The 13,835-nt window shown below is 38.2% G+C and overlaps 1 protein-coding gene across 9 annotated transcripts in view; it reads right to left on the bottom strand.

Annotated features, from left to right (window-relative positions):
- Positions 1–13,835, bottom strand: part of MARK3 (microtubule affinity regulating kinase 3) — a 100,451-nt gene that overhangs the window by 36,256 nt on the left and 50,360 nt on the right. For 7 of the 9 annotated variants that reach the window (XM_063088864.1, XM_063088865.1, XM_063088867.1 and 4 more), the window contains 3 exons: positions 9,878–9,926; positions 6,737–6,802; positions 2,408–2,478 (listed from right to left, as the gene is read on the bottom strand). The exons of 1 other annotated variant lie outside the window; for it this stretch is intronic. In XM_063088864.1, the coding sequence (XP_062944934.1) occupies positions 2,408–2,478; positions 6,737–6,802; positions 9,878–9,926 (186 nt within the window). Of the gene's footprint in view, positions 1–2,407; positions 2,479–6,736; positions 6,803–9,759; positions 9,843–9,877; positions 9,927–13,835 lie in introns of those variants that run through there. One more of the 9 variants, XM_063088872.1, reaches the window with a different exon arrangement.

Here is a 13,835-nt window from a genome sequence, read left to right as displayed (position 1 = left end):
AAATATCACGGCAAGGAGAAAGGATTACATTAATTCTAAGCACTGTAAATCAAGTCATTAATTATCAAAGCACACACACATAAACCGTCCTTACTGGTCCAACTAATAGGTTCGTCAAATAAAGGATTCAGAATTTCCGCAGGAAATTTAGTTTCCTGGGGATTCAGTTTAGTAAATGTCCAACTTTCTCTGACAGGCTAGACCCCACCTGGAGAAGGAGAGGAGCTGTGGGCTTGAGCACTAAGCTGCCTCCTCAGAGAGTATCCAGAAATCGCCTGCTCTTGCTGACTGGCACTAGCCCTTCCCTCATGGTCAATAAACCATATCCACAAAAACATCTGGAAATGAGATTATGTGAGTGGGAAGGAATTTAAATTCCATGAGGCAAAAACTCAAGGCTTTTAGGTGGCCAATTTGTAAAAACTAAGAGTACAGTTATGGAAAGGGCCAAACGGACTTGTTTTCTTTCTTTCTTTCTTTCTTTTTTTTTTTTTGTGACCGGCCGCACCGCACTCAGCCAGTGAGCGCACCGGCCGGAGGATCCGAACCCCCGGCGGGAGCGCTGCTAGGCTCCCAGCGCCGCACTCTCCCAAGTGCGCCATGGGGTCGGCCCCAAACAGACTTGTTTTCTAATAAAATGCTGAGTTTCCTTTCACAGACCACAGAATCAAATGAAATTAGAACTGGAAAGAACTACAGAATTCATTAAACATAATTTCCTCTTTTTACAGCTAAAAAACAGAAGATCAGAGAAGTTAAATGACAGTCACAATTAGTTTCAACTTTTATATTTAATAGATTTTAATTCAAAGTATCATTAGTATTTCTTAAGTTTTAAATTAAAGCAACAGCAAAAGTTAAGAAATTTATGAATCCTTAACTATGAACACCAGATTAAGCAAATCAAAGGAGGAACTGTTAAGAGAAAACTTAAAAATCAGCTAAAACTGGGGCCTGCCCCGTGTCTCACTTGGGAGAGTGCGGCGCTGGTAGCGCTGAGGCTGCGGATTTGGATCCTATATAGGGATGGCCAGTGCGCTCACTGGCTGAGTGTGGTGCAGACGACACTATGCCGAGGGTTGCAATCCCCTTACCAGTCAAAAAAAAAAGTCAGCTAAAACTGCCTTTCCAAACATGGGAAATTTTAAATGCCTCCTGTCTATCCTGACAACCTTATATGTGAATAAAACAAAAATTTAAAGGTTCTGAAAGAAAGGAGGCTGGACTGCCATTTCACTGTAGAACTTGTAACTGTGTGAGTACAGAGTTAATTTTTTTTTTTTTTTTTTTGCTGGCCTGTACAGAGATCTTACCCCAGACCTTGGTGTTATCAGCGCCATGCTCTAACCAACGGAGCTAACTGGCCCCAAGTTAATTTAAAAGGAATAAAGCACCTGATACTTTCCTTTATCTAAATCAGGGGTTGGCAAATTATAACCTATGAGCTAAATCTGGCCCATCCTTGTTCTTGTAAATAAAGTTTTATTGGAATATGGCCACATTTTAGTATTTTCTACTGCTGCTTGTATGTTACAACAGCAGAGTTAAATGTTGTGACAGAGACTGTATGTCCCACGAAGCCTAAAATATTCACTATCTGGCCCTTTACAAAAAGAGTTTGCTGATTCGTAGTGTAAATAATAGCACAACATAATGATTAAGAATTTGAGTTTTAAAGTGAGAGGGCCTGGGTGTGAAGCTACAGCAGGTCTGCTACTTGACAGGCATGAATTTTTGGGCAAGTTATTTAACCTGCCCATGCCTCACAAGCTGTCTTATTTTTAGCAAATGGGCATAATATTCCTTAACTCTCAAGGCTGCTGCAAGATTTACATTAATGTAGGTAAAGCACTTATTCCAGTGTCTGGCAGGTAATGGTCAATCAATAAATAGTAATAATTATTAATAAAGACAGGAGAGTTAAATCACCTTTATGCTTAAAAACTGTTTATTAAAATAAGTGTCTCTTTAAAGAGTGGGGAAAAGACAAAGCAAGAAGGAAAGCCACCAATTAACAGATTAAGCTATCAGGTCTTGGCTTACACAGAGAAAATGAATAATCAACTTTGGGACTGTGATACTCTTCTTGTTAAAAACTCTGAAATGGTTTTAATTAATGTAATCAGAGATGTTTTTGAAAGGCTCTACATTTTTAAGGCTTAACTGTCAAAAGGGATGGTTAAGAGACTAACATTCCAACTACAAAGCTAGGAATAGACCTTATGGCTGCCTCTAGCACGGTGCCTTAGGCATGAAAGGCACGTAATAAATTATTTTGAACTGAATGGTCAACCCCTGCTCCATCCAATGGGCCTTATGAGCATTTATAGAGGCAAACATGTGTTTGCTTCAGGGTTTAAGTGAGATAACTTTATTCAATTAACAAACTAGAGACATTAATTCATACCTGTCTAAATTTAGCTCTTGCTTCTTTTTCCTTCATTCTTCCATGTGCAACCAAATAGTCAAATACTTCACCTACAATTGAGAGAAATAAAAGTAAGCAGAAGTCCTACTTCTGAGCATTAGTTTTTGCATAAATTGGTGATATTTCACTTTTAGTAATGCTCTAATTTTTATTTTTAAAAATTGGTGTGAAGTGAGCCAGAAATATGTGGAAATTGAACTAAGCTAGCCTTAAGTTTAACTATGGGCATTTAAGTTCACCAATAAGCTGGACAAAATCCTTAAAATTAAATTCTTCTATGCTTAAATTAAACAACTTTTATTTTGAAGGGTATGTGTTTTCAATATGCTTTAATAAAAACTGAGCAGTGAAAATTGGAAGTTAAAAGGGATTAAGTTATTTATGTTAAAAGAGGATGTCCTCACTAGGATCATTACAACAAAGCATTTCCTGAGTGTATTCATTCATTCAGCAAATATTTATTGAGTGCCTACTAACTGCCATGCACTGTGCTAGGCTCTGGGGAAATGTAGCAGTGAACACAGTAAAGTCCCTTTCCTTGTGCAGTTTACACTATAGTAGGGGAGACAGAATATACAGTATGTCAGAGGATAAGAAGTGCCATGGAGAAAAGGTAGGGGAAAGAAACAGGCAGAGTGTGAGTTTGTGTGCGTGTGTGTGTACATGCATTTGCTTGCGTTTTGCTGACTACTGAGGGAGTGGACAATGTAGTAATCTGGGAGTAGAATTTTACAGCAGGTAACAGAAGACAGCGAGGAGGCTATGGAGCTGGAGCAGTGTGAGTAGAGAGGAGGGTGGCAGCCAATGAGGTCTCAAGAGTCCTGTCAGCTTTGGCAAGGATTCGGGCTTCAAGTGAGACAATGAGTAGAGGAGAAGATGAAATGACTTGACCTCCTAAAAGGATCACTGGCTGCTACAGGGGAAGGAGGTCAGGATGAGGGTAAGGGACAGGGAGACCAACTGGGAGACTAGTGCAATAATCAAGCCAATCATGAGAGTGACTGGGAAGCATGCGAGTGGGAAGCACAGCGGTGGTGAGCAGTCGGGGTCAGGACACAGTGAAAGTGAAGCCAACACAACTCCCTGATGGACATCTAGGTGGCAGTCCATATGATATTAATTCCTTGGGGAAGAGAGGTAACACTTCAGGGAATGTATTATTAGTACTGCCAACTGCTTATCAATTTAAAATAAAGAAACACCACCTCTGAAATCAACAGCAAATGATACTAATTTAGAAAATAGGATTATAAAATGTTTTGGGGAAAGAAACACATTTACTTCATACAAATACCTCAATCAGCTTAGTGACTATATTCGACTAAAATATTTATATTTAAAAAGTCATTCTGAATTACACATTAATATCTCTTTTACTTATTTATTTTGGCAGCTGGCCAGTTCAGGGATCCAAACCTGTGACCTTGGTGTTATAAGGCTGTGCTCTAACCAACTGAGCTAACCGGCCAGCCCCAGTATCTCTGCCTTTTAAACCCTTTACCCTAACTGTGAATAAATAAATCTTAAATAAAAGACAGGCATATTTTCATGTTATCACTTGACTGCACAATGATCTTTTAAAAGGCATTGTTTATGCTATTAATTTACACTACACAATTCATTTAACTATTATGAACGATGAAATTAAATGTCAGCTCAGTACAATGTTAGCGTTTTCTAAGCAAATGACCTTTCTATTTGTAGGAAAGGAAAGTACACAATGTCAAAACAAGTGGTTTATAAGTGAAAACAACTAAAGATGTGTGCACATCATACAGAAAACAGTTTTGACTTAAAAAAAAAAAAAAAAAAAAAGCCCACTAGCTGTTGTAGAGTAAAACAGATAAAGTCCAAGTCTGTCCATATAATTTAAAAAATATTTTTATAAATTCAAATGCAATATAAACCTCTTAAGAGATTTCTAGAACCATAAAATCACACTAATAATTACTAAGTTATAAACCAGGAATTCAACTTAGATCTCTCTTTTTTCCTTATTAAAAACGTATTAACACTTAGATTAAGCAACTGAACTGAAAACCTCTAAAGGCTCTTATTAGAGGGGACAAAAAAGCAGCGGCTCTCCTGCCTGGGTCAAGGGAACACGTGGTTGACTGGAAAGACACCGGATGGGGCAGCTCAGAAAATCCTTAGTTCTAGTTCAGGTCCTGTAACTAACTAGCTGTGGAATCCTTGGCAAAGAACAACCTTTATGAGCTTTAATTTCATCTGTAAAAACTAGACAGTTGCCCTGGATAATTTCTAAGATTCTTTCCAAAACTAAAATATTATGATTCTACCAAATCAAAAGGTACCAGGACTTGGGGGGGAATGGGTAGTCAATTCAATGAAAATTTTCACAATGGCAAACTGATCAACAATAAAACAGATGTCCTAGAGATTGACAGTGTTTTGTTCAGCTGATTAAAACAAACAGCTCACAATAACAAATCACCACCACCATCGATTAAGTGCTGTTATAAAGCTGCACAATGCACTGAGCCCTCAGTCAAGGGCTGCATTAGCATGGCCACTGTGAAGCTCAGCGCAACATGTTACTTGTCAGGTCAAACAGCCAATGAGGGGTGCTGGCTGAATTCACCCCGTCTGTCCCTTCCAAAGCCCATCCTCTTTTTACTAAACCTAGATGCTTCTCAGATGTTTTTGTCTTGCCCCAATATAAGAGTAATCTCTATGACCTGGGTACCTAAAATAAATGAGAACAGAAAGCCATGATAGACAGACAATCAGAGAGGCTATAATGCTGTGAGAATGCTGGGGTCCCAGGCCTGGCAGTCTGACCACAGTGAGATTTCTCAGCCTCCACTTCCTCAAGGGTAAAAACCCATCACTCACTGCTTGGCCACATCATGGGAGTCATTGTGAAGGTCAAAGGAGATCAGGTAAGAGAATGCATCTTGTATACCATAAATCCTACACAAACAAGAAGGTTATGAACATTACTCTTTGTTGTTTGTCCATAAGATGAGTAGAAAGTGTTAAAATTCCATCCAGATTTTTGGTCCTGCAATTAATCTTCAGCTTTTCCTACTACTCCTCACATTTGAAAATCCCAACTAAATTCCCAAACTACACATTTAAAATACAAAATACACAACTATTAATGAATTTGGAGTGTGAAAAAGTGGTGTCAACTCATTCTTTCCCACAACAGGTTTAGAGGGGACACATGGTTAACTTACTACAAATGAGGCTGTATGATTCAACTTTCAATCTCCAGGTCTTACAACCTGGATTAAAGTGCTAACAATAAAATAAAACTACTATACTGCAGAGTTCAAGAGAATGTGTCCTGAGTAGTTTATAATTTCAAAAATGCAGTCTAATTCTTATTTATTGAGTATCTGCATGTGCCAGGCACTGAGCTAGAGGCAGGAACATGAAAAGATGAACAGGAAAGCTTCTGCCCCTCGACAATGAAATTTACATGAAGTCCAAAAACTACAAGTCCAGCCAAACCTCAACCTTAAATGAGAATCTGTACAAAAACACAGCATCTATATACCTGCTTTTCAGAAAATGTCTACATTTTTATAACCTTGTAGAGGGAAATAATTACTAGTCCTTAATCTTTATTGTAAGGAAAATCTAGTTCTATGTACTGTAACCATCATTTCTGGCCTTGGGAAAGATGGAAACCAACAACATATTAAATTCTGATAAAGAAAAGCATCTAACATGCAGTACACATTTATTTCAAACAGACTAATACATTAATACATTTAAAAATCTAAATACTTGGTATAAACAAAATGAATAGGTGTTTATCACGCACACACGCATCCACATGCACACATCCACATACACACACGGTGGAATTTTATTCAGTCCTAAAAAGGAAGGAAATTCTGACACATGTTACAACATGAATGAGCCCTGAAGACATTCTGATGCTCTGCAAAACAGTCACAAAAGGAAAAATACTGTATTATCCCATTATATGAGGTACCTAGAGTTGTCAAATTCATAAAGACAGAAGGTAGAATAATGGTTGCCAGGAGCTGGGGAAGGGGGAAACAGGCAGTTAATTTAGTTTGGGAAGATGAAAAAATTCTGGAGATGGATGGTAGTGAGGGCTATACAACAATGTGAAAGCACTCAATGCCACCAAACTGTGTACTTAAAATGGTTAGAATGGTAAATTAGGAGTCAGGTTTTCTGACTTTAGTGTATTATGACTCTGGATGTTAAATGAAACTTTAACAATTATCCACACGGGGAGTCTAGTTGTGTATTCTTTTAAAAGGGAAGAAAGAAAAAAATCCCAATGTATATAAATGTTCTTACCTCCACTTGCATATTCCATGATTAGGTAGAGTGTTTTTTCAGTTTCAATGACTTCAAATAACTTCACTGGGGGAGGAGAGAGGATACAGAGAAAAAGAAACAAATGTCTCTATGCACAAACTGTGAACATACAAACTGTAACTATGAAAAGCAACTTTTTCCCTGTTAAAGATCTTAATAGCTGGCCTTCTATAAAATGTTTTTGGGGAACTTTATCACATGTTACACAATAGAAAAGATTTTACGAAAGCATGGAATTCCATAAAAATAACGATGATTTCTGGATGCTCGCTCCATGTAACTTCAGCATGCAGTCTAGTAGCGTGCATCTATGCTCACTCCCCCTACTGCTGTCACTGTCCTTCACCATGTCTGCACTGGCTAGCTGCCACCCAGCAGCTCATCCTCTGCACCTCATGAAGCATGGTCTCATTTTTCTCAACCTGCAGGAACCATTCAGATCCACTCTACTCCTAAAAGTGCAAGTCCATTCACTTGTCATTGTGGCTTTAAGGATATAATTTCACCTGAGACCTTTGTTGCTTGGGAAACATCACAATTCTCAAAGGACAAGGGTTCCTTTGTTATTATTCTGAAGCCAGAGATGGAAAGAAGTAGAAGGGATTGTACTGCAATTAATTGAAAAGAACTTTTTTTAAGGAATGATTTTAAGTGGGTCAGTGTGATATTACTATAGCAGTCTGTTATTACTATAATATTTCTATTACTGCTATTTCATTAAACATCAATTAGAAATATATAAGTATTTAAATAAGCTGAAGTAAATCTCTGAAGCTATCAAGGCACCATTTTTCCTTTAGAATATCTATTTTATTTTGTTAATACTTACTTAAAATTAAATTTATCCAAAAATGGGAGGTGATGTGGGGAGATGCAGGCAATTTTCTGATGCTTTAATAGAGTATTAGGCCAAAGCACCTAACAGAGTAGTCAGTAAGTGTATGATAAACCAATAAGTAAAACTACCATACCATTTCCTTAGACTCTGATATGTTGAAATTGTCAAGAAAAACCATTTAAGAAAGTTAAGGCATATGTGCTGGTAAACAATCAACATACAAATAAAACTCTTCTAATATTCTTTTTTTTTTTTTTAAAGATGACTGGTAAGGGGATCTCAACCTTTGGCTTGGTGTTGTCAGCACCACGCTCAGCCAGTGAGCAAACCGGCCATCCCTATATAGGATCCAAACCCGTGGCCTTGGTGTTATCAGCACCGCACTCTACCGAGTGAGCCACGGGCCGGCCTAAACTCTTCTAATATTCTAATGCAAATATTGGCTCTTTTGGGAAAACTATTTTAATGCAATAGAATTTTCAAAAATTTTAATCTATTATCAAAGATATGTCATTTAGTAAGTACAGCACTCAAATCCAGGTACAATTTAAGTAATTAAAAGACAAAATAAATATGTTTAAGTTAGCTAGCTTTAGGCAGCAGTGATTTTTTTTTTGGTGAAAAGTTGGAATTTGAAATCCAGAGTAGGCTGGCTAACCCCAAAGGGTTGAAATGAAAAGCGATGAAAGAAGGTTTTCTTCCCACTATTACATTTCTTATGATTTTTCTTTTTAAAATGTCCATTTTTTTCACATTTTGATTTACATCCCTGATATCAGGATGATAGCTTGGTAGCATTTTTCTTTCTTAGTAGTACATAAAACAGTGCCTTTTAAATGATGGTGGCTTAGGTTTGATGAAATAAGGTATAAGCCTTTTGTTAAAGTGTACAATCAAAATAAGCAGCTCTGTGTGAAAGCTTTTAGACCTCCTGTGCTTCCACATCATTCTTCTATTCTAGTGCCTAAAGAATTCTTGATAGGCTATCCTTTTAAAATTTATTTATCTATATTTTGTTGGGTTTTTCCCCCCATCTTTTAAAATCTTGATAGGTTATCCTTAACCCTAAACACAACTTCTCTCATTTTCTAAAACTGATGTTGATAGTAAACTGATACACTTAGCTGTCTTCCGAGTGATTTCACTCTTGAAATAATATTTTTTAGATTGTAGGAGATATCATTGTATTAAAAAAAGCAGTTACATTATTTAAAAAGAACCCTATTATGATATATGTGGGATCAAAAGTTTTCATGGGGATGTATATACAGCAGGGTCAGTATTAAGTAATTTGGATATTTTCATCTTATTCCTACGATTACTATGAGGCTAGGCCCAAGTACCTTCCTCATCTTTTTTTCTTTCGTAAATTGTACAATGTGATTCCTTCCTCATCTTTAAACCTATCTTACAGCATGTAGCACGGACGTGTGTACACGGAAGACACTGGAAACAAATCCTTGCTTTGTAAAACAATTACTATAAAAATTCCATTAGATAGCAAGTATCCCATCTTTTAAATATGATTCAGTGTACGAGTATTTTCTTAGGAACACAGTCACAGCAGAAAGTATTATACTTTTGAAAATATTAATTCTGACTTCCTATAATTCCCTTCTGTCTACGAATGAAATACAATTATATTTTTTAACATATAGATGGCCCTCCATATCCATGGGTTCTGCATCTGTGGATTCAACCAACCTCAGACTGAAAATATTCAGGGGGAAAAAAACAGGTGACTGCATCTGTACTGAACATACACAGACTTTCTTCTTGTCATTACTTGCTAAACAATACAGTACAACTATTTACATAGCATTTACATTGTATTGGGTATTATAAACAAGCTAGAGATGATTTAAAGTATAAGGGAAGATATGTGTAGATTATATGCAAATACTACACCATTTTATTTAAGGGACTTGAGCATCTGTGGATTTTGGCACCTGTGAAGGGTGCTGGCACCAATCGCCCACAGATACAGAGGGACAACTATATTAAAAAATTAGAAAATAATAATTAATCTGACTATAGTTGTTTCTACTGCATTAAAACTTTAAATTCAAATGTTTAATACCTAAGCGTTCAACCTGTCTCAGTAATTTCTAAAAGCTAATACAAACGGTCAACAACTTGTATGTAAATTTTATTAAAAGTGTACCTGGGCTGCAGGGAGAGAAGGAGTCTCCTTCTACCACTTCTGGATTACATGTTTAGCTTTATGACATACTTTCAAGAATGCATTTAGACCCAAAAGTATTTAAGAAAGCAGAAAGTACCTATGTTCGGATGATTTAAAATCTTCATTATTCTTACTTCTCTGAAGAGCTAAAAACAAAACAAAACAAAACACACAATCCCCCCAACACAAGTTATTAAGCATTATACTCCATTGTTGCAGTACAAATTTACAATTTCTCTTACATAACTGATTCATTGCTAATGTTCATTATTCCATATCTGAGGTTAATATAAAAATCTAGAATAACTCTGAAGTAGTTTTATAACCTATTACTAAATATTATTCCCAAATGCTTCCACTTATGAAAAGCAGCAGAGGTCCCAATGAGGGAACAGTACCACACTATTAATTTTATTTTGCTATCTTGAAAACATAAGATCAAACTTAGGCAAGAATAGTTTTTGATTAAACTTAGTCAGATTCAGCATCTACCCAAGGGTTCCAATTTTGTGAATCAAAACTTGTATGGTCCCAAATGAACTATATCATGAGCACATTAGATTGATAATTCCAAATAATTCTATGAGAGGATTTCGAACAAAACCAGCTCGGGAAATGCTCATTGGAGAAGATAGGTTAATTTAGCATAGAGGTTGTGGTAGACCATTATATTAATGACCCTGATGAGTTATGCCTCACATGTTCCCGCTTCCGTGGAATGCCCCTTTCATACTGACATCAGACTTACTGTGTGACTTGCTTTGGCCAATGGGACATTGGTAAATTCAAAGCAAGCAGAGATCGGATAAAATGCTTGGGTATCAGGTCTTGCTCTTTAGGAACAATGTGAAGAAACTACTCTAGGTTCTTTGAAGATGAAAGGTACTATACAGAAAGAGACCTACTGTCCTGAGTCCAGCCTGCCAGCTGAATGCAGCCACACAAGTGAATCCAAATGAGACCCTGAGAAAAACCACCCAGCCAAGACCAGCAGAGCTGCTCAGCCATCCCACAGTATAAGAGGAATATTAAATTGTTGAATAAATACATGCTGTGAATTCCAAGGCAGATCATATCATTATGGCCTGAGTTAATATGACCCAGAAAAAAACCACAGAATTTTAGAGGCCATCTTCAACCCTCTTGTGAACAAGAGAAAACCAGGAAAAGAAAGGAAAAGGTCTTCCAAGGTCCTGCTATCTTTCTGTGGGGAATCTGGCCAGAACCCTGTCTCCCAACACCCAAGATACTACAACATATGGGAGGCAAGGGCTGGGAAGATCCTTGGAAGAGTAGTAGAAGCTGGCTGTGTGGAAATGAAAGGATGAGGAATCACAGGACTCTCACTGCACCTGCCTTTGTCCACTGTGTATAATCTGGAACTGAACCAGCAGCTAAGGGGAAATGAACATGGACAGGATTTGACATATGATCTGAACTCAGAACTCAAGCATGGAATGAGATAAATACCTTTTCCTATCTAAAATACTGGCTGATTTTAAAAGGCAGGAGCATTTTCATCTCTAATATAAATACCTCCTGATGCCACTATGGTCATTCCCACATTTTGTGTTCTGAGATGGGAAGACAGCCATGCATATCCCTAACAACCATTCAGTTTGAATTCATTTTTAGCCTCCCTCTGTCAAGCTAACACAGAAATCCTGTTTTCCAATCCACTATAGTTGAACTGGTAGCTATAATTTGAATCTCACAATTACTTCCAAAACTGCTAAATTAGAAGCCCCCAGGTTGGATACCATACCAACACAGCTTAGGACCCTGCACTTAGAATGGAACCCTAACCACAGCCATGGCAGCCCTTTACCATCTCACCTCTGCTTACCCCTCCAGTATCAGCTTCAGTTATTCTGACTCTTTTCAGTTACTACAACATATTAAGTTCAAGTCTCTTTGCCTTTTCATCCTTCAAGCCTCAGGCAGAATCTCTGAAAACTTATCTAAGTAGGCCTCCTAACTCTGAGTTGTCTGACTCCAGAGTGCATGCCCATATCAGGATTCCATGCTGCCACCTTAACAATTTACAACTAAAATAACAGACACATTGTAAGCTGTTGATATAGAAAAGTCCAGAGCATCCGGTGGGAACTGGCACGGAACTTTTTAAAAAGTTTGACAATTTAGCATACAAGTGAAATAAAAATGTCAGAGATTTTATAATCTATGAACCTGATGACTGAAGGTAGTTAAGCCATGTCAGCCAGCCATTAAAAAGAAAAGAAAAGAAAAGAAAAAGATAGTTAAATTTGGAAGGTAATAATTTATTGAAGGGGAAAAAAACATGAACTTTAAGTAAAGTCCCTACTATAAGGACTGTACAACATATTTTTTAAAGTTTTGTTATTATAAAAGGACATTAAAATTAGAAGAATTTTTTCTACTATCTTAATTCAACTTACTTATCCACATTCCCTTTTCAATCTTAAACAGATGCTAGTTGAAAAAAAAAATTAAATAGCGTGGAAATGTATAAAGAATTCTCTCTTCACTGACCAATCTGCACCTTGACACCTTTTCACATCTTTCTATCCTCTAGGGTACTGGTACACAGGAAGACAAGACATACCTCTGAAGGCACAGATTCAGGACCCTGGTGATGGGAATATCAAGGACACTAGACCTACAGTACCAGAGGGGTAAAAAAAAACATGCCCTGGGCTGGCTGGTTGGCTCAGTTGGGTAGATCATGGTGTTGTAATGCCAAGGTCAAGAGTTCATACCCCTGTACTGGCCAGCTGCCAAAAAAAAAAAAGAAAAAGAAAAAGAAAAAAAAAGAAACATGTCCCAATAGCCAGGACTTGGGAGGTACAGGTATTATCTTCTGAAAAAGACAATTTTACCAAGTGTTGGGAAAATGGAACAATCTGGTCAGGCTCCCCTCGCCTGGGAGCCGGTTCAGGGCAGTTCAGTAAACATTGTGTGTGTGGGTGGAGTATGGGTGCCTGCAAGGTGGTGCCACTTTGGCTGGTTTTTATTGCCTTGGGCGCCCGCCCTGCGCAGCCATGTTTTTCCAGACCTGCAGCTCCCAAGGACTGTGTGGTTGGTTGCCTTGCTTACAGACCTGCGTGGAGGGGTCTGGTGACCCAGCCTGGCGTGTGAAGGGTTTGTGACCCAGTCTGTGAATGGGCTTGAGGGGTCTGGGGGCTCCAGACCCAGCCCTAGCTCAACCACTGGCCCAGTCGGTGTAGGATTACCGACAGGGAGAAGAGCCACAACAACTAGCGTGGTCGCCTAGCTTTACAAGTGGCGTCACGAACTGGATTAAGAGCTAGACAACTGGCGCTGTGAGGATTCCAGGCCTTAGCCATAGCTTAGCAGTAGTACGACATCGGCCTTAGCCTCGCAGTAGCCCTTGTCGTAGCCAGACACAAAGCAATATGGAAATAAAATGAGTACATAAAAGAGCATGAGGGATGGGTGTTTATAGACATACAGCTAATCTAAATCATCATGATGAAAGTGTTTCAGCTCCCTTCTCCAGATACACAGATACTGGACAGAAAAACAGGGCAGGACACTGAGAGCCTGTGGTTTTCATGGTAAGCCGAGTGACAACTTAGGTGTTAGAAATAATGACAGGGAATATAATGATGACTAGCTTCTTCTTTGAAAGGAAATAGCTGTATTGTAAATCTAAGATTAATGAATAATTATTAGCAGCCTTGGATGAAAGGAAGGAGACAGAGTCAAGAAATATTAAGGAGATAGGGGAGGGGGAGGCAGAGTCAAAGGTGACACCCATGTTTCTGGCTTAAGCAACTGTGTGGCTACAGATGCCACTCCAGAAGGGGAGACACGAAGGGCTGAAGCCACGAATGTCAAGGAAGGCAGAGTCTGATTTTGGACAAGGCGAATTTGAGGGGCAGTTAAGTGAGGACACAGTATTTAGTATTTAGGTTTGAAGCTCAAGAAAGAATCTAGACTAGAAATCTATTCTTCAGGATTATCAGCATGACATCCTCGGAGGAAATGATACTGTCTGTGTAGAAGAAAGACAGAACCACCAAGGTACAAACATTTCAGATAGAAAAGAG

The sequence above is a fragment of the Cynocephalus volans genome, chromosome 3, assembly GCF_027409185.1.
Source record: "Cynocephalus volans isolate mCynVol1 chromosome 3, mCynVol1.pri, whole genome shotgun sequence".
Lineage (NCBI taxonomy): Eukaryota > Metazoa > Chordata > Mammalia > Dermoptera > Cynocephalidae > Cynocephalus > Cynocephalus volans.
Note: the sequence above shows the minus strand (reverse complement) of the source record. Positions and strands in the feature narration are given on the sequence as shown.